This window comes from Scyliorhinus canicula, chromosome 6, assembly GCF_902713615.1.
Source record: "Scyliorhinus canicula chromosome 6, sScyCan1.1, whole genome shotgun sequence".
Taxonomy (NCBI): Eukaryota; Metazoa; Chordata; class Chondrichthyes; order Carcharhiniformes; family Scyliorhinidae; genus Scyliorhinus; species Scyliorhinus canicula.
The window spans coordinates 133,171,399-133,194,584 of NC_052151.1; the positions used below are offsets into that span (position 1 = coordinate 133,171,399).

Sequence of the window (23,186 nt, forward strand, 5' to 3'; positions counted from 1 at the left end):
CTACAATCCCTGCTAAATTTCGTTAGGGTAGTGACAGAGAATGATAGACAATTTGGACTATATCATTTGTCCATTTGGTCTGAAATTCCCTCCTCCTCGTCTGAGATGGTGATTCCTTCGCCACTTGCTGGGTTTCAAATGGTGGAAATGGGGGTCAGAATTTCCTTTGTGTCTGCTTTCAAGATGCAGGTAGACCCTAGAAAGCAGGGCAGTTCTAAGGTCCACCCCACTGACTATTACTTCACAAGAGCTTGATTCCTACTGAAGTCTACAAAACAACTCGGGCGCGATTCTCCACAAAGGCGGAGAGTCATGAAGGCTGCCATGAAAACGGCCGTGTTTCACGGCAGCCTCCGCGCCCTCTCCCGGGACCCGATTCTGCTCCCCGGTCGGGGCTAGCATCGCGGCCCCGTGAACTACGGCATCGCGGACTTAACGAATTTCGCTACGCCCGCGCGCCAAAGTTAGCGACGGCTGACGCATATGATGTCAGCCGCGCATGCGCAGATTGGACGACTCCAACCCGCGCATGCGCGGATGACGTCATCCGCGCATATGTGTCAGACCCGCGCATGCGGCGTCCGTAATGCCCCTCAGCCGCCCCTGCGTGGGGTAAGTACCCGCTGCCCGCGATCGGTGGGCACCGATCGCGGGCCCATGCTACCCTTGGCACGGCCATGGTGCGGCCGTGCCAATCGGTGGCATGGTTGTGCAGAACGGCACTTTGGCGCCGTTTTCACGAACTTGTACAGCAGGTGTATTCAAATTCGTGAAAACAGCCGTAAAGGCCTTGGAAATCAGCCCATCGGCCAGGGGAGAATCGCTGCTCGCCGTAAAAAAAAACGGCGAGCAGCGATTCGTGTCGGGGGGCGGGCGTGGGGGAGGAGACTAGCGGGAGGGCGTCGGACCAGCGTCGCTGTAAACATTTGCGCCACCCGCTATTCTCCGCCCCGTCGTGAGTGCGGAGAATCGCGCCCCTCATGTCCAGACCTTTAAGACATTTCTGCCCATTCAATCTAATGGCTGCCTCCTCTGCTATTGTAACGGCTGAAATTTTGTGCTCCAAGTAACGGCAGACTCCTCACAACCACACCAGTACGTGAGGAGTATTGAGCACCAAATGTATTTGTAATAACCTATTAGTTTACCTAACCATTAATTTCAAAAACAATTAATTGGTGAAACTTTTTGAGACCTTGTACAGATAAAGTTTATATAAATGCAAGCTTATTATAAATCTCCACTTTCAGGCTATCCATTTGATTGGCTGTCAGGTGTAAGGTGGCACTACCGAGGTCCTGCCACTAAGATTGGCATCGTCTCTACTTTCCAGCCTTCCAGGTTCTTTCCCTCCCAGCACCCATTGATATTGGAGCTACAATACACCTTACAATTGGAGGCTGGAGTTCTTAGTGATATTAGACTCTGCTGACACAGTGGGACCATTAGCTGGTCAGAAACTCGTTGTTAGCTTGTGCAGGATTTACTGAACAAAGAGCTGATTACTTAGCAGCTCCCAGCCCCTGTGGTCTTAATCACATGGAAGGTCTGCCATTGTCTGTTGATAGCCTGATTGGTTCTTTATTTGGTGGGCCACCCCAAAGATGGCAATGCAGAAACGTTGTTTCTCTGGGGAATGTTGTTGCGTGACGAGTGTGATTGTTAGGTGGATTTGCCATGATTAATGCAATGATCTTGGCAATAGCCTGTTGCTCTTCCTCTTCATTTGATAGAGGGACATCATGCTTGTCATAGATATTGTCATTTCTGGTACGGTTTTCAACCGTGCTCTTCCAACAGCTAAAAAATTACTGAAGCCAGAGGCAGAAACAGGAGCGAGTGACAAAATGAAAGTGAAGCAGAAGGAAGACATATTCCACTTTGATAAAGCTGCCAAACCTTTGCCAGATCTAAGAGTTGGAGCGCCGGTCTGAGTGCAAAGCACTCACTAAAAGTCAACCCACTTGGCAACTTGTGACGCGTGTAGAAAGCTGGTCAGCTCAATCATGCATGGTAAAAGCGAATGACCAAATCTAATGTTGTAACTGCAGATATATATGTGAAACTGGTGACTCAACTTCACAGCAGATTGCTGATGAAGGAGATTTGATTTCTCCAATCGAGCAAGAAACTAAATAATCTTTAGTAGTGTCACAATTAGGCTTACATTAATACTGCAATTAATTTACTGTGAAAATTCCCTAGCCGCCACACTCCGGCACCTGTTCAGGTGCACAGAGGGAGAACTCAGAATGTCCAATTCACTTAACAGCATGTCTTTCAGGACTTGTGGGAGGAAATCGGAGCACCCGGAGGAATCCCACTCAGACACAGGGAGAATGTGCAGACACCGCACTGACAGTGACCCAAGCCGGGAATCGAACCTGGGGCCCTGGCTCAACAATGTTAACCACTCTGCTACCATGTGACCATCAGGCCCAGATATCAACCATTCTTCAACAAATGCAATGCAGCAGCATCAGAAATCCATATAATCCCTATAATAATAATCACTTATTGTCACAAGTAGGCTTCAATGAAGTTACTGTGAAAAGCCCCTAGTCGCCATATTCCGGTGCCTTTTCAGGGAGGCTGGAAGTGGAATTGAACCCATGCTGCTGGTCTTGTTAGGCATTACAAGCCAGCTGTCTTAGCCCACTGTACTAAGCCAGCCCCTACAGTGCAGAACAAAGCCATTCAGCCCATTGAGACTACACTGACCCTCCAAAAGAGGACTCCACCGAGGCCTACTCCCCCGCCCTATCCCCGTAACCCCACGCAGCATAACATTAGTTCTTGAGGTAAACTCGTCTCCATTATTTTAGTAGTTGTATTTTTCCATTCTATGATTGTCATGTACACATTTGTGCTGGATCTAATCCATTTATTGACGATCCCTTTGGAAGTTTTCACCACTGCCTCAGGCTATTTGAGTGAGGATAGGGTAGAGATGTCGTGTAGTACGTAATTCCCCAATCATTCATGAAATGCTTGATTCTTCACTCATGAACTGAGGGCCATTGTCGCTGATTGTAATGTCGGGAATAGCATAATGACTGAAATGTACATTCAGGCATTCTCCAGTCATTGATGTCAGCTGGTCCGATCACTGTCATCTGATTAATTGTGATGTGGTAACCAGTTCCAAAGAGAGTGAAGAGATCTACTCCAAGCTTCATCCTTGATATCATGGGATGTCATGAATCATAAGCAGCTCTTTATCTTGCTCAGCTTGATGTTCATTACAAGTACTGCAATGTCTGATGTGGTCCTTAATCTCATTCTCATGTTTTGCTAGTAGAGCACTTCTCTTACCTTCCTCAGACAAGACTCAATTCCTTGATGGCTTGCTCAGGTGAGCTTAAGCATCTCTTTTCTCATCTCCTTAGCACTGATGGCTCTAATTCATTTGTACAAGATGCCATCTTAGGTGATTACTTTTATCCCTGTATGGGCAGCACGGTGGCCGAGTGGTTAGCACAGCTGCCTCACGGCGCTGAGGTCCCAGGTTCGATCCCGGCTCTGGGTCACTGTCCGTGTGAAGTTTGCACATTTTCCCCGTATCTGCATGGGTTTCGCCCCCACAACCCAAAAATGTGCAGAGTAGGTGGATTGGCCACACTAAATTGTCCCTTAATTGGAAAAAATAATTGGGTAATCTAAAAAAAATTTAAAATCCCTGTATGCCCAATACTCTATTAAAGCAAAAGTATGTCATTGTTGGTTTCAGGCCATCCATTTATCAAAACTTCCTGTATCACTTGAAGAGTTGCATCTCATTGTGCAATTTGACTGATCTGAGCAAGTCTGTCAGATGACTCTGCTGGATTGATTTCCAGAGTGTATCGTGCTGCTGCTTCTAGTTGAATCTGGATTCACATAATCAACTTCCTTCATTGGGAGTGCTGCTTTTGACAGAATGTCAGCAATGTACACCTGCTTCCCTTGTTTGTACTTCACTTCCAATTGCTATAAACAAAGTAACATTATTTGCAAAAGCTTTGGGACAGGTAGAATCAGTTTGAAAAAAAATGCTTTGAAGTGGCTTGAGATCAGACTCTACTGTCACTTATTCTCTCCCAAGCAAGTACTGGTTGAAATGCTCACAAGCAAACACAGGCACTCCTCAACTTGTGCGTAGAGTTGCTCATTTGCTTTAAGTAATTCTCTGGAGGACTCCCGGTGATGTAATGTAATCAGAGGTCGCGAGTGGGGAAGCTCCTATCTGAAGTTTTGGTTTTTTGATCTTTCTAGCCCGATCCCAGGGGTGATTTTTGCATAAATTGGTGTTGGAAGGTTTTAGATAGGGGTGTGATGTAAAAGGCCCAGAAGAAGAACGGTAGAAAGAAGAGAACGACCGAAAATCCCTCATTGAATGAGTCATGTCTCAGGTAGAGGAAGAGATGGCGGGGGAAGGAGTACAATGAGGCTTTGTTCCCCTCACAGCGGATTCTTTGATCTAAGTGATGTCCAGTGAATTTGAAAGGCTGTTCACCAAGCATATGGAGGTTAAGCCAAGGGAAATGATGGCTGTGATGAAAACATGGGTGGAGGAGGCGATGGTCCCGGTAAAGGCGGCTGTGTCAAAGAATGTGGCCGAGATAAGAGAGCAAGGCGATAATCTGAAAGGAATGGAGGAGGCTATGTCGCAGTGCAGTGACCAGATCACTTTGATGGGTGAGGAATTGCGGAGGCGAATAAAGAGCTCAAAGCTAAGGTGGAGGACCTGGAGAATAGGTCAAGGAGGCAATATCTGTAGATCGTGGGTCTGCTAGAGGGGGTGGAGGGCCCAAGGCCGACCGATGCTGGCAGAGTTGATGGGGAAGGGAGAAGAACCCTCCCAATATGAGTTGGCAAGTCACATCGGTCACGAAGGCCGAAGCCGAAAGTGAATGAGCCGCCAAGAGCAGTTATACTTCACTTCCACAAGTATCGTAACAAGGAAAAGGTCTTAAACTGTACGAAGCAATGGCGAAAGGTGAAATGGGGGGATACTGATATATGAATTTACCAAGATTTGGCAATAGATTTGGCGTAAAGGCGGGGTGGCTTTCGGACGGGCGAAGGCAGCACGCCACAACAAAGGCGTGTGGTTTGGAGTGGTCTATCCTGCGTAGTTGAGGGTGACATAGAACTCAGAGGATCTGTATTTCAGAACAGTGGAGGGGGCCTGGAGCGTTCAGATTGGGACTAAAATGAGAGATGGGACTGGAAATGTGATCTGGACTGAAGGGAAGGGGACTGGGCTTAGTCTTTGTTTTTCGTTTATGGTGTTTTACATTTCTGTACTGGGTGGCGGGCACAACGGAGCTGAATGTGAAAGGGTAGTCGAGCTGTGTTTCAATTTGTTATAGGTATTTTGGGTTTGAGGGATATGTGTGATGCCCGATCAATGACTCCAGAAGCGAGATTGGATGACAATTGAAGGCTTTATTGGACTAGATGTTTCCCCCAGCAGCGCAAGTACAGAATGCAGCTGCTGGGGAGATACAGACTCTTATACTCCGCCTTACTGGGCGGAACCAGCAGGCAGGCTTCACCAATGATATTGCTGTCTCAGGTACCTCCCACACAAATGGTCTTACAGCATCAACCTGGGTACCGTAATACCCCTAATACCGACTACCACATTGTGCACGAGCATTGGTGGGAGTAGTTGGGGGGGTAGTTGGTGGAGATTTTTTTGTTCCTGGGATTGGTCTATGGAAGAGGGGATTGGAAGGAGTGGGTTCGGGTTGGGGCCCCCGCACTAGCATGCAGAGTTTGGCTAGTGAACAGGTGTGGTGGGGGAGTGGCCATGGCTGTTGAATTGTGGTTGAGCAAGTTTCAATGGGCCTGTGAACGATGGGGGGAGGGAAGTCATACTGGGGTGGGGTTGATATGGGGGAGCAGTTGGGGAGTTTTTTGGGGGGTTGGGAGTGGGGTTCAACGATAACAAAAAGATGGGGCAGGTTAGGCCCGAGAGGCAGGACCCAGAGCTTTGACGATGGTGGATAGGAAGGGCAGGGTGGGTGAGAGACCCCCAGTCAGAATAATAACTTAGAACGTGAGAGGGTTAGGGAGACTGGTGAAGAGATCAATGGTTTTCACTCATTTGAAGAGCTTAAAGGCTGATTTAGTGTTGCAGGAGACACATCTGAGGGTGAAAGATCAGGTGCGGCTTCGGAAGGGCTGGGTGAATCAGGTATTTCACACGGGATTTGACAGTAGGGCTCGGGATGTAGGAAAGAGGGTACGTGAAGGACGTGGAGGCTTTGGAGAGAGTACAGAAAAGGTTTACCAGGATGTTGCCTGGTTTGGAAGGTTTTAGCCATGAGGAGAGATTGAATAAACTGGGATTATTCTCCCTAGGAAGACGGAGGCTGAGGGGCGACCTGATAGACGTTTATAAAATTATTAGGGGTATAGATAGAGTGAACAGTTGGAGGCTTTTACCCAGGGCGGAAATGGCAAATACAACGGGCCACAAGTTCAAGATGAGGGGGGAAATGTTCAGTGGAGACGTGCGGGGGGGGGGGGGGGGATGTTTTTTACACAAAATGGTGTTGGTGGCCTGGAATGCACTGCCAAGTGAGGTGGTTGAGGCAGGTGCGTTAGCGACCTTTAAGACTTATCTAGATAGGATGGAGGGGTCTGTTAAGCACTGAATTATGTTTACATTTGTATTTGTATCTTTTGTTGTTATAAAACCATAAATGCCTCAGTAAAATGTTTGTTATAAAAAAGGATAGTCGCACTAAGAGTATCTCCCGAGGAATTTGAGTAACTTTGTATGCATATAAATCTGTTAGTTATCTTTCCACGTGTTTGACAATAAATCATTATTCTGGTTGAAAAAAAGGACTTATCTAGATAGACACATGAACAGACAGGGTATAGAAGGATACAGCGTGATCGACGCAGGCTTGGAGGGCTTAAGGACCTGTTCCTGTGCTGTACTGTTCTTTGTTCTATGTATGGTTTCAGATGGAGAAAGTAGTGGTGGTTCAGGAGGGCAGGTACATAGTAGTTACGGGTGCACTGGAGGGTACGTTGGTGGGATTAGTGAATGTATATGGTCCCAATTGGGACGATGTGGGGTTTGTAAAAAATTGATGGGTACTATCCAAGATCTGGATACCTGTGAGGCGAAAGTAGGTGAAGATTGGACCATAGTGTTAGATCCGAATGTGGGCAAGACCCAGCCACGCTCGTTGTCCCAAACTTGGGGGGGGGGGGTGAAAGCATTGGCTGTGTTTATGGGGGCGCTAGGAGGAGTAGATCCATGGAGGTTCCTACGTCCAGTGGTATGGGAGTGTTCTTTTTTTCTCCCACACACTTTTAAAAATAAATTTAGAGTGCCCAATTCATTTTTTTTCCAATTAAGGGGCAATTTAGCATGGTCAATCCACCTACCCTGCACATCTTTGGGTTGTGGGAGCGAAACCCATGCAAGCACGGGGAGAATGTGCAAACTCCAAATGGTCAGTGACCCAGAGCCGGGATCGAACCTGGGATCTTGGCGCATGAGGCAACAGTGCTACCCACTGTGCCACCGTGCTCTTCATACACAAGGTGTACTCAAGAATTGACTTATTTGTTGTGGGAAAGGCACTATTGGCTGTGATTCAGTGATCTGAAGACTCAGCAATCGTGATTTTGGATAATGCCCCGTGCTGGATGGATGCGGTACTGGAAAAGGGTTAGCTCAGATGCCGGGTTGGAGAATGGATGTGGGGTTAACCGGCAGACCGGAGCTTCTGTCAGAAGATTGGGAAGGTGATCGAGGGGTATGTGATGTCTAATTGTTGGGAGGAGGTCTCGCAATCGGTGGTCTGGGAGGCATTGAAGGCGGTAGTAAAGGGGAGAGGTCTGCCCCAGTGTCCTGACAGCTCCGGATTCTATGTCCTTCCCTTGTGCTCGCCTTTGTCTGTCTAGCCCACCGCAGGATCCTTTCCCGATCCTGGTATGGGTGCAGCTTAGCTATCATCGCTCTGAGCTGCTAGCCCGCTTTGGGCTTCGGTATGAGTGGCCTGTATGCTCTGTCGAGTTCTGGGGGGTTGGTGAGCTGTCCCTCCCAGCTAGGTTTCCCAGCATTTGGACGATAGTGTCCTCGATGCCTTCCGGTTGGCCCACTATCTGTACATTCTGCCATCGGGACCTGTTTTCCCGGTCTTCGACATTTCCCTTCAAGCTCCCCTGGGCCACTACCAACCTTTTCACCTCTGCCTTCAGAGCGACAATCTTGTCATTCTGGTCCTTCAAGCCTCTCTCTCGGTTTTGAATCATCCTCTCTTGCGCCTCCATTTTCTTTCCCAGACCCTATATCATTCATTGTAGGGAGTCCATCGACTCCGTCAACACCACCTTCACCGTCATCAGGACCTCGATTCTATTCGCCTCCTTCATGGCAGCCAGCTCTTTCTTTAGGAAGGTCCCCCATCCGTCTCCTGGTGGAGAGGGGGCTGGTGCTCGGGGCGATGGTCTTCCACTCTCTTAGGCGGCCGGGACCTCCTCCTCTCATGGGTCCACAGGTTCATCCGACCGTTGCTCGTGGCCCTTTTCACCACTTCTGCCCTTTCGCCGGCCCCTTGAGCATCCATTCGCCAGCATATTTCCCTCCACTGGAGTTGTTTTTTGTTGGATTTTTGGGTCAAAGTTGTTCGAAAAGTATCTTTATTGGATTGGATTTGTTTATTGTCACGTGTACCGAGGTACAGTGAAAAGTATTTTTCTGCGTGCAGTTCAACAGGTCATTAAGTACATGGGAAGAAAAGGGAATAAAAGAAAATACATAATAGGGCAACACATAAGCACTGGCATCAGGTGAAGCACACAGGGTGTAGTATTATGAGGTCAGTCCATAAGAGGGCCATTTAGGAGTTTTGTAACAGCGGGGAACAAGCTGTTTTAAGTCTGTATGTGCGTGTTCTCAGACTTCTGTATCTCCTGCCTGATGGAAGAAGTTGGAAGAGTGAGTAAGCCGGGTGGGAGGGATCCTTGATTATGCTGCCCGCTTTCCCAAGGCAGCGGGAGGTGTGGATGGAGTTAATGAATGGGAGGCAGGTTTGTGTGATGGACTGGGCTGTGTTCACAACTCTCTGAAGTTTCTTGTGGTCCTGGGCCGAGCAGTTGCCATACCAGGCTGTGAAGCAGCCCGATAGGATGCTTTCTATGGTGCATCCGTAAAAGTTGGTAAGAGTTAATGTGGACATGCCAAAATTTCCTTAGTTTCCTGAGGAAGTATAGGCGCTGTTATGCTTTCTTTTTTTTTTTCTTTTTTTTTTATAAATTTAGAGTACCCAATAATTTTTTTTTTTTTTTATTTTCCAATTAAGGGGCAATTTAGCATGTCCAATCCACCTAACCTGCACATCTTTGGGTTGTGGGGGCGAAACCCACGCAGACACGGGGAGAATGTGCAAACTCCACACAGACAGTGACCCAGGGCCGGGATTCGAACCCGGGTCCTCAGCGCCGTAGGCAGCAATGCTAACCACTGTGCCACCGTGCTGCCCCTCTGTTATGCTTTCTTGGTGGTAGCGTCAACATGGGTGAACCAGGACAGATTTTTGGAGATGTGCACCCCTAGGAATTTGAAGCTGCTAACCATCTCCACCTTGGCCCTGTTGATGCTCATAGATTATCATAGAATTTACAGTGCAGAAGGAGGCCATTCGGCCCATCGGGTCTGCACCGGTTCTTGGAAAGAGCACCCTACCCAAGATCAACACCTCCACCCTATCCCCATAACCCAGTAACCCCATCCAACACTAAGGGCAATTTTGGATACTAAGGGCAATTTAGCATGGGCAATCCACCTAACCTGCACATCTTTGGACTGTGGAAGAAACCGGAGCACCCGGAGGAAACCCACGCACACACGGGGAGGATGTGCAGACTCCGCACAGACAGTAATCCAAGCCGGAATCGAACCTGGGGACCCTGGAGCAGTGAAGCAATTGTGCTATCCACAATGCAACCGTGCTGCCCATGGGTGACAGGGGTGTTTACAGTACTTTACTTCTTAAAGTCAATGACCAGCTCTTTAGTTTTGTTGGCATTGAGGGAGAGATTGTTGTCGCTGCACCACTCCATTAGGTTCTCTATCTCCCTCCTGTATTCTGACTTGTCATTATTCGAGATGCAGCCCTCTATGGTCGTATCGTCAGCAATCTCGTATATGGAGTTGGAACCAAATTGTGCCACGCAGTCGTGTGTGTACAGGGAGCAGCGTAGGGGGCTAACAACGGAGCCTTGCAGGGCCCCGGTATTGAGGACTATTGTGGAGGAGGTGTTGTTGTTCAATCTTACTGATTGTGGTCTGTGGGTCAGAAAGTCGAGGATCCAGTTGCAGATGGGGAACCTAGGTTTTGGAGCTTTGATATGAGCTTGGCTGGGATTATGGTGTTGAAGGCGGTGCTGTAGTCAATAAATAGGAGTCTGATGTAGGAGTCCTTGTTGTCGAGATGCTCTAGGGATGAGTGTAGGGACATGGAAATGGCGTCTGATGTGGACCGGTTGCAGCGGTATGCGAATTGCAGTGGATCAAGGCGTTCTAGGAGTATGGAGGTGATGCGCTTCATGACCAACTTCTCAAAGCACTTCATTACGACTGAAGTCAGGGCCACTGGACGGTAGTCATTGACTTCTGTTTGGGAGGAGAGCCACCTGATGTGCGTCCGCTCAACATATCACCGTCACAGGAAGTCTACCATGTGTGATTTAATAAAGATCCTGGACAAGTCACAAGTCATTTGGTAGATTCCTTGCTGGGCATCGAACACATTGAAAAAAAGCTTTCCCCATGCTGGATATAATTTATTTTCATTTTGTGGTGTCCTCCACAATATTTACATCAAGTACTTTGACTGTGATATTTCTGTTGGCCTTCTGTGAGTTGTCCTTGCTTTCAATCATTCTCTTGTGCCTGAAAGGTTTAGACTGTCACTTAGAACAATGCAAAACTTTGTCAGTTCTCCCACCAATAAAAAAACAGAAATTGCTGGGCAATCTCAGCTGCTCTGACAGCATCTGTGGGAGAGAACAGAGCTAATGTTTTGAGTCTGGATGACTCTTCGTCAGAGAGAACTGGAAGTAGGATGAGGGAGCAGTAAGGGCTGGATCAGGATCCAGTGATAGGCAGAGGCTAGGGAGAGATCGACAAAGATGTCGTGGACAGAAAGACAAAAGGAATGTAAATGGTGGCGATCATGGCTAAGAAGTTGCTGATAGTGGCACACTGAGAGATCAGAACGCGCTAATGGCAGAACAGGGGTAAGCATTGTGCCAAAGGACCAGGTGGCCCAAGTGCAGGTGAGGATAGGGACACAGTAGTGAGGGAAAAATGGATTGATGGAGGGAAGGCAAATAAATTGATAGAAATAAAAATGGGGTAAAGGTTGTGAAGAGAGTTCACAGTCTGAAGTTGTTGAACTCAATGTAAGTCCCAAAGCTGTAACGTGCCTAATTGGAAGATGGGGTGCCGTTCCTCCAGTTTGCATTGGGCTTCACTGGAATATTGCAGCAGGCCAAGGACAGACATGAAGATGAGAGAACAGGGTGGTGAATTGAAATGGCAAGCGACAGGAAGGTTTGGGTCTTTTGACCCAGTTGACCAAAGTTGTCCTTTGACACACTGCTTATCTTTGTTCTGCCATTAACACATTCTGACCTCTTAATGTGCAACTATCAGCACCCTTCTTAGCCTGATCACCACCATTTACATTCCCTTTGTCCACGACATCTTTGTCAATCTCCACCTATCGCTGGCCCTCTATCCACCTCCTCTGCTTGATGGGCTCCCCTTCCCCACTACAGTATAAACCTGATCCCATTTCCCTCCAGCTTTGGCAAAGAGTCAACCAGACTCAAAACGTTAGCTCCCTTCTCTCTCCACAAATGCTGTCAGACCGGTTGAAATTGTTCAGTATTTTCTGTTGTTGTTTCAGATTCCAGCATCTGCAGTAATTTGCATTTGTCTGCCAAAAATACTCTTCAGTTGATGATTAGCCACCATGGAACTTCTATTAATAAAAGTAGCAAACGTCACCATGATCCTGCCAGGATGTCAATAATAACCCAACTGGTTCATGAATATCCTTCAGTAAAATCTTCTGCACTTACCTAATCTGGTCTATAAATGACTGCACTTCCACCCCAGTATGATTGAATCTTAATTGTCCTCTCAGGGCCTTCTCAGGGCAGTAAGGGACCAACAATAAATGTCAGTTTTGGGGGGGGCAGCACGGTGGCACAGTGCTTAGCACTGCTGCCTCACGGCGCCGAGGTCCCAGGTTCGATATTGGCTCTGGGTCACTGTCCATGTGGAGTTTGCACATTCTCCCCGTGTTTACGTGAATTTCGCCCCCACAACCCAAAGATGTGCAGAGTAGGTGGATTGGCCACGCTAAATTGCCCCTTAAAAAGAATGTCAGTCTTGCCAGTAGTAACCCGAGAATGAAAAAAATAACATAACTTTGCTTAGAATATAGGTGACTCTGCAAGGCTGTGCACAGTCACAGTTAGAGCAAGGGCCAGATGTGCGAACAATCCTAACCTCCTCAGCACATCGAACAATTTATGTGTTTTCTATTATTTCACTGTAATAGTTATACCATAACCTTTAGGACTAAAGCTTTACCTTTGCATATTGCTTTGCTTGCCAGCACTTTATCTGAAGGTAGGACTGATAGTTAACATAGCAGTTAATGTTTACAAAATGCTGATCAGATATTGCATACTTCGAACTTTACATGTAGTAAAATATTTCAACACAGACATTCGGTAGTGCTAAAGGTGAGAAAAGGAGGAAAGGAAGAAGCTGCATCGATGCTAACCCACCTTCGATATGGATACAACTACAGGAAAACTACATTTAAAACGTGAAGTCGGATTAACTAGTGCGGTTTGTTTGATTGTAGGGACAATGATTGGCTCTGGCATCTACATGTCTCCGGAATGGGTGTTACGATACATTGGGAGTCCTGGAGCCAGCCTCGTGATATGGACAGCCAGTGGGCTGATATGCACAATAGCCGCTTTCGCATATGTAGAACTTGGGACTACCATAAAAGAATCTGGTGGAGAATACATATACATCTTTAGAAATTTTGGTCATGTCCCTGCCTTTCTGTTCTCCTGGACTTCTGTGTTTATAGCTAGACCTGCTAGTATTGCAGCAATGTCTCTGAGTCTCGCGCAGTACATTGCAGCTCCATTTTATGGTGAATGTCGACCACCATTAGCTGTGGTAAAATGCACGGCTGCTGCCAGCATTTTAATTCTAGGGATCATTAATGGTCTTAATGTGAAGCTGGCAACTCGTATTCAAAATGTTTTCACGTTTGCCAAACTCCTGTCCCTATTTATCATTGTGACCGGTGGAATAGTGTTGATCTTCAAGGGACACATACACAATTTTCAGAATGCCTTTAAAGGAACAATAGGAGAAATTGGCTCAGTGGGAATGGCATTCCAACAGGGGATGTGGTCTTATGATGGATGGAATAACTTAAATTACGTGACCGAAGAAATCAGACGCCCCAAGGTAAGTGCAAAACAAATGGTTTTCAGATAACACTTGATTTTTTTAAAAAAACTACTGCATTACAATACTAATTATAATTACTATTATCAACATAAAGTCCAATCTCCTGTTTATGCTTAGCACCTAGTGCTCAGCCAGCATATAAAACCATGCAAACAATTGAATGTGACTGATCGCTTTATAATCCTGTCTTCCTATCGGGAAGCTTTTCTGTGACTTTATTTAGTTAGGTAACTTTGGACACTTGCTCTCTACTAAAATGGCAGATTAATTTTAACTTTTTCAAAAATCTTGAGAAGGTTCAGAAAATAGAGCGAGTGGGTGGAATTCTCCAGTTTCGTCTGTGGAGGACTCGTGAGCGAGAACAGGCATTCCAGCCAAGCCTCTGTTGCTCTGTTTCGGTCCCAACAGCGTTGCCAATACTGTGGGTATTTCTATTTATCTCAGTGAACCACAAGCCTTTCCCTTATATCGATCAAATGACCACACAACCAGTTAGTTAGTTCAAAAGATGGTTTATTTACTTACACAAGAGTTATCTTGACATGCAAACACAATATCTACTACGAGTTAAACTACACCCATCAACTACAATAACCTATACTTAACTTCAGGGCGACTGGCACTGTGCAAATGGATAAGGCCTTTATCTGGATTTCACTTGGCTGGTTCAAAGAAAATGGCTGTCTCTGCTGGACTCATCCATCAGCTAGCGATCGTTGGTCTTGAACTTGGCTGGCCGTTCCTGCTACCATTGGGTTGGCACAGACCGGATCCAAAAGAGACAACACATGGGTGTGTCCTCTTTTATCCTCCTGGGGTTTTGCGCTCTTTGGGGTGGTCCTTAAACTTGGACCCAATAGTTCGACAGGGCTCTGATCACGGTTTTCGATTTCGGCCAATAAAGGGGCGGGTGCTGGGCGGGTCCTTAACGGTCATTGACCTTGGCAGTTGTGCTTTCTGAGTAAGGGGAGTGGTGCCGATCAGACTGTGGCTGTACCGGTTCCTTGATTGGAGTTCTATTGTCCTGGGAAATGGGCCATTAAAATGCAAATGAGCGGGGATTTCGATCAGGTCTGGTTACCTGTGTTTTAGATGCACATAGGCTGTGTATCTGTCTTGAGTCCTGGATTGGCCATAATTCCCATGGTCCTTTGCAGGTGGCCATCTTAGATGGCTACACCTCCATTATTTTTAGCTGCACCGCAAATTCCCAGCTGCAAACGACGGACGGAGGATTGGGTGGAACATAATTCTGCCGAGAGAGGGAGAGAAAGAGGTAGGGTATTGAATAGAATGGGAAGCGCAGTGTCAAGTGCTCCATGTTGGGATAGGAGCACTGAATTGTTGGGGTGACGGGGGAGGAAGTGGGACAGCAATGCCAACAACATGCAGCGGAAAGGTAATTGAATACTCATAAGGCAGTGAATACTCATAAAATCACAACTTTTAGAAATTCAGTGCTATCTTTATGATTTTTGGAAGCGCATATCAAGCATTTTCTTTCTTGACCAGCTAATGCTGGTGGTGAGCAGGTAAGTAGTCCTTGAGGTGGAAGCTAATCTAATTCGAGCTGCCTGTCATCACACTGGGATTGTTTTGGCAGAGGGGAGAGGAGGCGGGAAGATATTGCGGGTACGGTTGACTGCAACTGAAGAAAGGTTGAGAGTGAATTAACTAAGTCTTGGGTGAGCCCCCTGAGACCGGGATGAGCAACATTCTACCACAGGTGCAAGGTTTTTCTTGAAACCTAGGTCAGCTTTGGAGGACACACCCTTGCCAAAGTTCTGCCCTCTGTTGTTGAACGTTTGCAGACAAAATGGGTCTCGTACATCCAGTGTTCAGGGAGTGTCGGGTGGAGGAGGGCTGGTGCAGAGGAAGAGTTGAACTTAGTGTCATTGAAGGGCAGCCAGCATGCCAACAAGGGACACCACCTGCGACAGTACTAGATGCTGAGAGCGGTCAGGAAGTAGATAATCAAGGTAATGTCTGCGTAGAGCAATGGTGCATCCCACAGTCTACTGCTCTCGCCTCAACTACATTCTGGTGTCAGATTGGCCATTGTGATGAATGTAGGAATTTCAGCCATATTGTGTTCCAGATATTTGGTGCAGTAAGGGTTAAAAGCCTGGGTTATAATATGTGTGACTGCTGCAGTCATGTTTTAAAAGAAATGCTAGTTTGAAAAACTAAAAGTTTGAGAGCCAGGGGTGCAATTAAGCCATCGTAAAAGCTTGGGCTCAATGCAGTTTTGTTTGGATTAAGTGGGAGTGGGGGGGGGGGGGGGTTCCCTGTGGAATTTTCAGCTTGATAAAATGATGTCGCTAGTGGGTGGAGCTAAGTTAGCAGGCATTTTGCAGAAAGCAGGTCAGTGGAGTTTTAGATGAAGCTGTGAACAGAAGTCAGGCAGTTTGCTCCCATTGCAGTTCAGTTGAAGATATTTCTGCATACTGATTTGCAGTCTTTCCATGTAGTTTCGAATGGACTGATTAGGAGAGTTGAAGCAGGTTCTGAAAACATACAGCCAAAGTTTCTGCAGATCTATTATTTAAACAGTGTCAGAGAACATCTCTGTAAAGCAGATATGCCTAAGCTATCTATTTAAGGTGGGTTAAGAGCTGAGATGGTACTTTTTGGGTGTTTGAGTGGGAATATAATAATAATCGCTTATTGTCACAAGTAGGCTTCAATGAAGTTACTGTGAAAAGCCCCGAGTCGCCCCATTCCGGCACCTGTTCAGGGAGGTCGGTACGGGAATTGAATCCATGTTGCTGACCTTGTCCTGCATCACAAGCCAGCTGTTTAGACCACTGTGCTAACTTCTCACTGCATTGTTTAAAATTGTCTAAGTTATTTTCTGGTATGATGGTCAAGATATTGTAATACTGTGTTAGTAATCAAGTTTGTTTTTGATATAGCATGGGCGGGTTTCTCCATCCTGCCACACCCTTTTTTTGGTGTAGTGCACCCCCTCTGGCAGCGGGAGTCTCCGTCCCAACAGCCAGGCAATGGGGTTTCCTATTGTGGGCACCCCAACGCCATCGGGTAATCCACTGGCGTGAGTGCACCGCTGCCAAAACAGAGGATCCAGCCGACAGAGAATTCAGCTCCATATGGGCGGCACGGTAACACAGAGGTTAGTACAGTTGCTTCACAGTTCCAGGGTCCCAGGTTCGATTCCGGGCTTGGGTCACTGTCTTTGCGCAGTGTGCATGTTCTTCCCGTGTCTGCGAGGGTTTCCTCCGGGTGCTCCGGTTTCCTCCCATGGTCCAAAGACGTGCAGGTTAGGTGTATTGGCCATGCTAAATTGCCCTTAATGTCCAAAACATTTAGATGGGGTGACTGGGTTATGGGGATAGGGTAGAGGTGTGGGCGTAGGGTGATGGACCGGTGCAGACTCGATAGGCCGAATGGCCTCTTTCTGCACTGTAAGTTCTATGTCTATGTCACCATATCCCTATTTCTTCATGAGATCACTCCTCGAGCGAGGGATATTTACCTCACAAAAAATTAAAATAAAATATTGGTGTTTCTGTCCAGTATCCTACCCATTGTTCAGTCTAGTCTGGGATTACAGTAGAATGCCAACGATGTTTGACGGTGTTAAAGGAAGCCACTGATCTGTGCACTCTACTTAGGATGATTTGTGGCCCATTGGACTCAGAGGAAACCCAATGCCAGTGGCTTTAAAAGTCTGTGGCCTTCAAGGCCATTGAGTCTTTGGAATGGATTGCATTTGTTTTATTGTCACATGTACTGAGGTACAGTGGAATGCATTGTTCTGCATACAGTACAGGCAGATCATTCCATACATGAAAAAAAACCCAAAAGGGCATACATAAATACACAATGAAAATACATAGACACAGGCATTGGGGTGAGCATACAGAGTGTTGTACTACTAAGTAGAGAAGATGTGTGAGGAGATGAGTTCAGTCCATAACAGTGTAATTCAGGAGTCTTGTAACAGCACGGAAGAAACTGTTTTTGAATCTGTTTGTGCGTGTTCTCAGTCTTTTGTATCTCCTGCCCGATGGAAGAAATTGGTAGAATGAGTAAGCCGGATCGGAGGAGTTTCCCAAGGCAGCGGGTGGTGTAGACAGAGTCAATGGATGGGAGGCAGGTTTGTGTGATGGACTGGGTTCACGACTATAGTTTCTTATGGTCTTGGGCCGAGCAGTTGCCATACCAGGCTGTGATGTAGCCCGATAGGATGCTTTCTATGGTGCATCTGTGAAAGTTGGTAAGAGTTAATGTGGACATGCTGAATTTCCTTAGTTTCCTGAGAAAGTATAGACGCTGTTGTGCTTTCTTGGTTGTAGCGTCGACATGGGTGGACCAGGACAGATTGTTGGTGATGTGCACACATCATTTGAAGCTGTGAATCATCTCCACCTCAGCACCATTGATGCAGACATGGGTGTGTACGATACTTCGCTTCCTGAAGTCATTGACCAGCACTTTAGTTTTGTGGTCGTTGCATCACTCCACTAGGTTCCCTATCTCCCTCCTGTACTCTGATTCCTTGTTGTTCGAGATCTAACCCACTACAGTCGCGCCATCAGCAAACTTGCAGATGGCGTTGGAGCCAAATTTTGCCAGACAGTTATGTGTGTACAGGAAGTATAGCAGGGGCTAAGTACGCAGCCTTGCGGGGCCCCCATATTAAGGACTACCTTGGAGTAAGTACTGTTGCTTATCCTTACTGATTGTGGTCTGTGGGTCAGGAAGTCGAGGATCCAGTTGCAGAGGGAGGAGCCAAGTCCTAGGTTTTGGAGCTTTGATATGAGTTTGACTGGGATTATGGTGTTGAAGGAGAAGCTGTAGTCAATGAACAGGAGTCTGACGTAGGAATACTTGTTGGAGGAAAACACTCCCGTCACACCTGGATAGCTTGGAGGAGTATCTGCAGGGAGACAATGTTGAACCAGGAGGCCACACAATGTCTGAACATAAGAACTAGGAATAGGAGTAGGCCACCTGGCCCCTCAAGCCTGCTCCGCCATTCAATGAGATCATGGCTGATCATTTGTGGACTCGGCTCCACTTTCCGGCCCGAACACCATAACCCTTAATCCCTTTATTCTTCAAAAAACTATCTATCTTTACCTTAAAAACATTTAATGAAGGAGCCTCAACTGCCTCACTGGGCAAGGAATTCCATAGATTCACAACCCTTTGGGTGAAGAAGTTCCTCCTAAACTCAGTCCTAAATCTACTTCCCCTTATTTTGAGGCTATGTCCCCTAGTTCTGCTTTCACCCGCCAGTGGAAACAACCTGCCCGCATCTATCCTATCTATTCCCTTCATAATTTTAAATGTTTCTATAAGATCCCCCCTCATCCTTCTAAATTCCAACGAGTACAGTCCCAGTCTACTCAACCTCTCCTCGTAATCCAACCCCTTCAGCTCTGGGTTAACCTAGTGAATCTCCTCTGCACACCCTCCAGTGCCAGTATGTCCTTTCTCAAGTAAGGAGACCAAAACTGAACACAATACTCCAGGTGTGGCCTCACTAACACTTTATCCAATTGTAGCATAATCTCCCTAGTCTTAAACTCCGTCCCTCTAGCAATGAAGGACAAAATCCCATTTGCCTTCTTAATCACCTGTTGCACCTGTAAACCAACTTTCTGTGATTCATGCACTAGCACACCCAGGTCTCTCTGAACAGCAGCATGCTTTAATATTTTATTGTTTAAATAATAATCCCGTTTGCTGTTATTCCTACCAAAATGGATAACCTCACATTTGTCAACATTGTATTCCATCTGCCAGACCCTAGCCCATTCACTTAACCTATCCAAATCCCTCTGCAGACTTCCAGTATCCTCTGCACTTTTCGCTTTACCACTCATTTTAGTGTCATCTGCAAACTTAGACACATTGCCCTTGGTCCCCAACTCCAAATCATCTATGTAAATTTTGAACAATTGTGGGCCCAACACGGATCCCTGAGGGACACCACTAGCTACTGATTGCCAACCAGAGAAACACCCATTAACCCCCACTCTTTGCTTTCGATTAATTAACCAATCCTCTATCCATGCTACTACTTTACCCTTAATGCCATGCATCTTTATCTTAGATAGATAGATAGATAGATAGATAGATAGAGAAATACAGCACAGAACAGGCCCTTCGGCCCACGATGTTGTGCCGAACTTTTGTCCTAGGTTAATCATAGATCATAGAGTTTAGGACACTAAGGGCAATTTATCATGGCCAATCCACCCAACCTGCACATCTTTGGACTGTGGGAGGAAACTGGAGTACCCGGAGGAAACTCACGCACACACGGGGAGGATGTGCAGACTCCACACTGACAGTGACCCAAGCCGAAATCAAACCTGGGACCCTGGAGCTGTGAAGCAATTGTGCTATCCACAATGCTACCGTGCTGCCCTTAAGAAGAAATTAATCTACACTCCATTATTCTACCCTAATCCATGTACCTATCCAATAGCCACTTGAAGGTCCCTAACGTTTCCGACTCAACTACTTCCACAGGTAGTGCATTCCATGCCCCCAAGACTCTCTGGGTAAAGTACCTACCTCTGACATCCCCCCTATATCTTCCACCATTTACCTTAAATTTATGTCCCCTTGTAATGGTTTGTTCCACCCGGGGAAAAAGTCTCTGACTGTCTACTCTATGTATTCCCCTGATCATCTTATAAACCTCGATCGAGTCGCCCCCTCATCCTTCTCCGTTCTAATGAGAAAAGGCGTAGCACCCTCAACCTTTCCTCGTATGACCTACTCTCCATTCCAGGCAACATCCTGGTAAATCTCCTTTGCACCTTTTCCAAAGCTTCCACATCCTTCCTAAAATGAGGTGACCAGAACTGCACACAGTACTCCAAATGTGGCCTGACCAAGGTTTTGTACAGCTGCATCATCACCTCACAGCTCTTAAATTCAATCCCTCTGCTAATGAACGCGAGCACACCATAGGCCTTCTTCACAGCTCTATCCACTTGAGTGGCAACTTTCAAAGATCTATGAACATAGACCCCAAGATCTCTCTGCTCCTCTACATTGCCAAGAACCCTACCGTTAACCCTGTATTCCGCATTCATATTTGTCCTTCCAAAATGGACAACCTCACACTTGTCAGGGTTAAACTCCATCTGCCACTTAGCCCAGCTCTGCATCCTATCTATGTCTATTTGAAGCCGACAACAGCCCTTCCCACTATCCACAACTCCACCAATCTTCGTATCATCTGCAAATTTACTGACCCACCCTTCAACTCCCTCATCCAAGTCGTGAATGGAAATCACAAACAGCAGAGGACCCAGAACTGATCCCTGCGGTACGCCACTGGTAACTGGGCTCCAGGCTGAATATTTGCCATCCACCACCACTCTCTGTCTTCTATCGGTTAGCCAGTTCATTATCCAACTGGCCAAATTTCCCACTATCCCATGCCTCATTAATTTCTGCATAAGCCTACCATGGGGAACCTTATCAAATGCCTTACTAAAATCCATGAACACTACATCCAGTGCTTTACCTTCATCCACATGCTTGGTCACCTCCTCAAAGAAGTCAATAAGACTTGTAAGGCAAGACCTACCCCTCACAAATCCGTGCTGACTATCCCTAATCAAGCAGTGTATTTCCAGATGCTCAGAAATCCTATCCCTCAGTACCCTTTCCATTACTTTGCCTACCACCGAAGTAAGACTAACTGGCCTGTAATTCCCAGGGTTATCGCTATTCGCTTTTTTGAACAGGGGCGCGACATACGCCACTCTCCAATCCTCTGGTACCACCCCTGTTGACGGCGAGGATGAAATGATCATTGCCAACGGCTCTGCAATTTCATTTCTTGCTTCCCATAGAATCCTTGGATATATCCCGTCAGGCCCGGGGGACATGTCTATCCTCAAGTATTTCCAAACGCCCAACACATCTTCCTTCCTAACAAGTATCTCCTCGAGCTTACCAGTCTTTTTCACACTGTCCTCTCCAACAATATGGCCCCTCTCGTTTGTAAATACTGAAGAAAAATACTTGTTCAAGACCTCTCCTATCTCTTGAGACTCAATACACAATCTCCCGCTACTGTCCTTGATCGGACTTACCCTTGCTCTAGTCATTCTCATATTTCTCACACATGTGTAAAAGGCCTTGGGGTTTTCCTTGACCCTACCCGCCAAAGATATTTCATGCCCTCTCTTAGCTCTCCTACTCCCTTTCTTCAGTTCCCTCCTGGCTATTGGGGGGCCTATAGAAAACTCCCAACCAGGTGACTGCTTCCTTTCCTATTTCTGACTTCAACCCATATTACCTCAGTAGGCAGATCCCCCTCGAACTGCCTTTCTGCAGCTGTTATACTATCTCTAATTAACAATGCCACCTCCCCACCTCTTTTACCATCTCCCTAATCTTGTTGAAACATCTATAACCAGGGACCTCCAATAACCATTTCTGCCCCTCTTCTATCCAAGTTTCCGTGATGGCCACCACATCGTAGTCCCAAGTACCGATCCATGCCTTAAGTTCACCCACCTTATTCCTGATGCTTCTTGCATTAAAGTATACACACTTCAACCCATCTCCTTGCCTGCAAGTACTCTCCTTTGTCAGTGTTACCTTCCCCACTGCATCACTACACGCTTTGGCGTCCTGAATATCGGCTTCCTTAGTTGCTGGACTACAAATCCGGTTCCCATTCCCCTGCGAAATTAGTTTAAACCCTCCCGAAGAGTACTAGAAAACCTCCCCCCCCAGGATATTGGTGCCCCTCTGGTTCAGATGCAACCCGTCCTGCTTGTACAGGTCCCACCTTCCCCAGAATGCGCTCCAATTATCCAAATACCTGAAGCCCTCCCTCCTACACCATTCCTGCAGCCAAGTGTTCAACTGCACTCTCTCTCTATTCCTAGCCTCGCTATCACGTGGTACTGGCAACAAACCAGAGATGACAACTCTGTCTGTCCTGGCTTTTAACTGCCAGCCTACCTCCCTAAACTCGTTTATTACCTCCACACCCCTTTTCCTACCTACGTCGTTGGTACCAATGTGCACCACGACTTCTGGCTGCTCCCCCTCCCCCTTGAGGATCCTGATGACACGATCCGAGACATCCCTGGCCCTGGCACCCGGGAGGCAACATACCTTCCGGGAGTCTTGCTTGTGACCACAGAATCTCCGATCTATTCCCCTAACCATTGAATCTCCTTTTACTATTGTTTTTCTATGCTCCCCCCTTCCCTTCTGAGCCCCAGAGCCAGACTCAGTGCCAGAGACCTGGCCGCTAGGACCTTCCCCCGGTAGGTCACCCCCCCCAACAGCATCCAAAATGGTATACTTGTATTGAAGGGGAACGGCCACGAGGGATCCCTGAACTGTCTCCCTGTTAGTTTTCTATTCCCTGACTGTAACCCAGCTACTCTTGTCCAGTACCTTGGGTGTGGCTACCTCCCTATAACTCTTCTCGATAACCCCCTCTGCCTCCCGGATGATCCGAAGTTGCTCCAGCTCCAGTTCCCTAACACAGTCTCTGAGGAGCTGGAGTTGGGTGCACTTCCCGCAGGTATAGTCAGCGGGGACACCAGTGGTATCCCTCACCACCCACATCCTACAGGAGGAGCATGCAACTGCCCTAGCCTCCATCCCCTCTTACTTTACAGAATTAGCTGCCCCG

General features: G+C 47.0%; 1 protein-coding gene across 1 annotated transcript in view; it reads left to right on the plus strand.

Annotated features, from left to right (window-relative positions):
• Positions 1-12,829: 12,829 nt before the first annotated feature.
• zmp:0000001267 (b(0,+)-type amino acid transporter 1) overlaps positions 12,830-23,186 on the plus strand; it is a 61,002-nt gene continuing 50,645 nt past the window's right edge. Inside the window, exon 1 of the mRNA XM_038801045.1 lies at positions 12,830-13,528. Coding sequence (XP_038656973.1) covers positions 12,830-13,528 — 699 coding nt within the window. The remainder of the gene's footprint in view (positions 13,529-23,186) is intronic.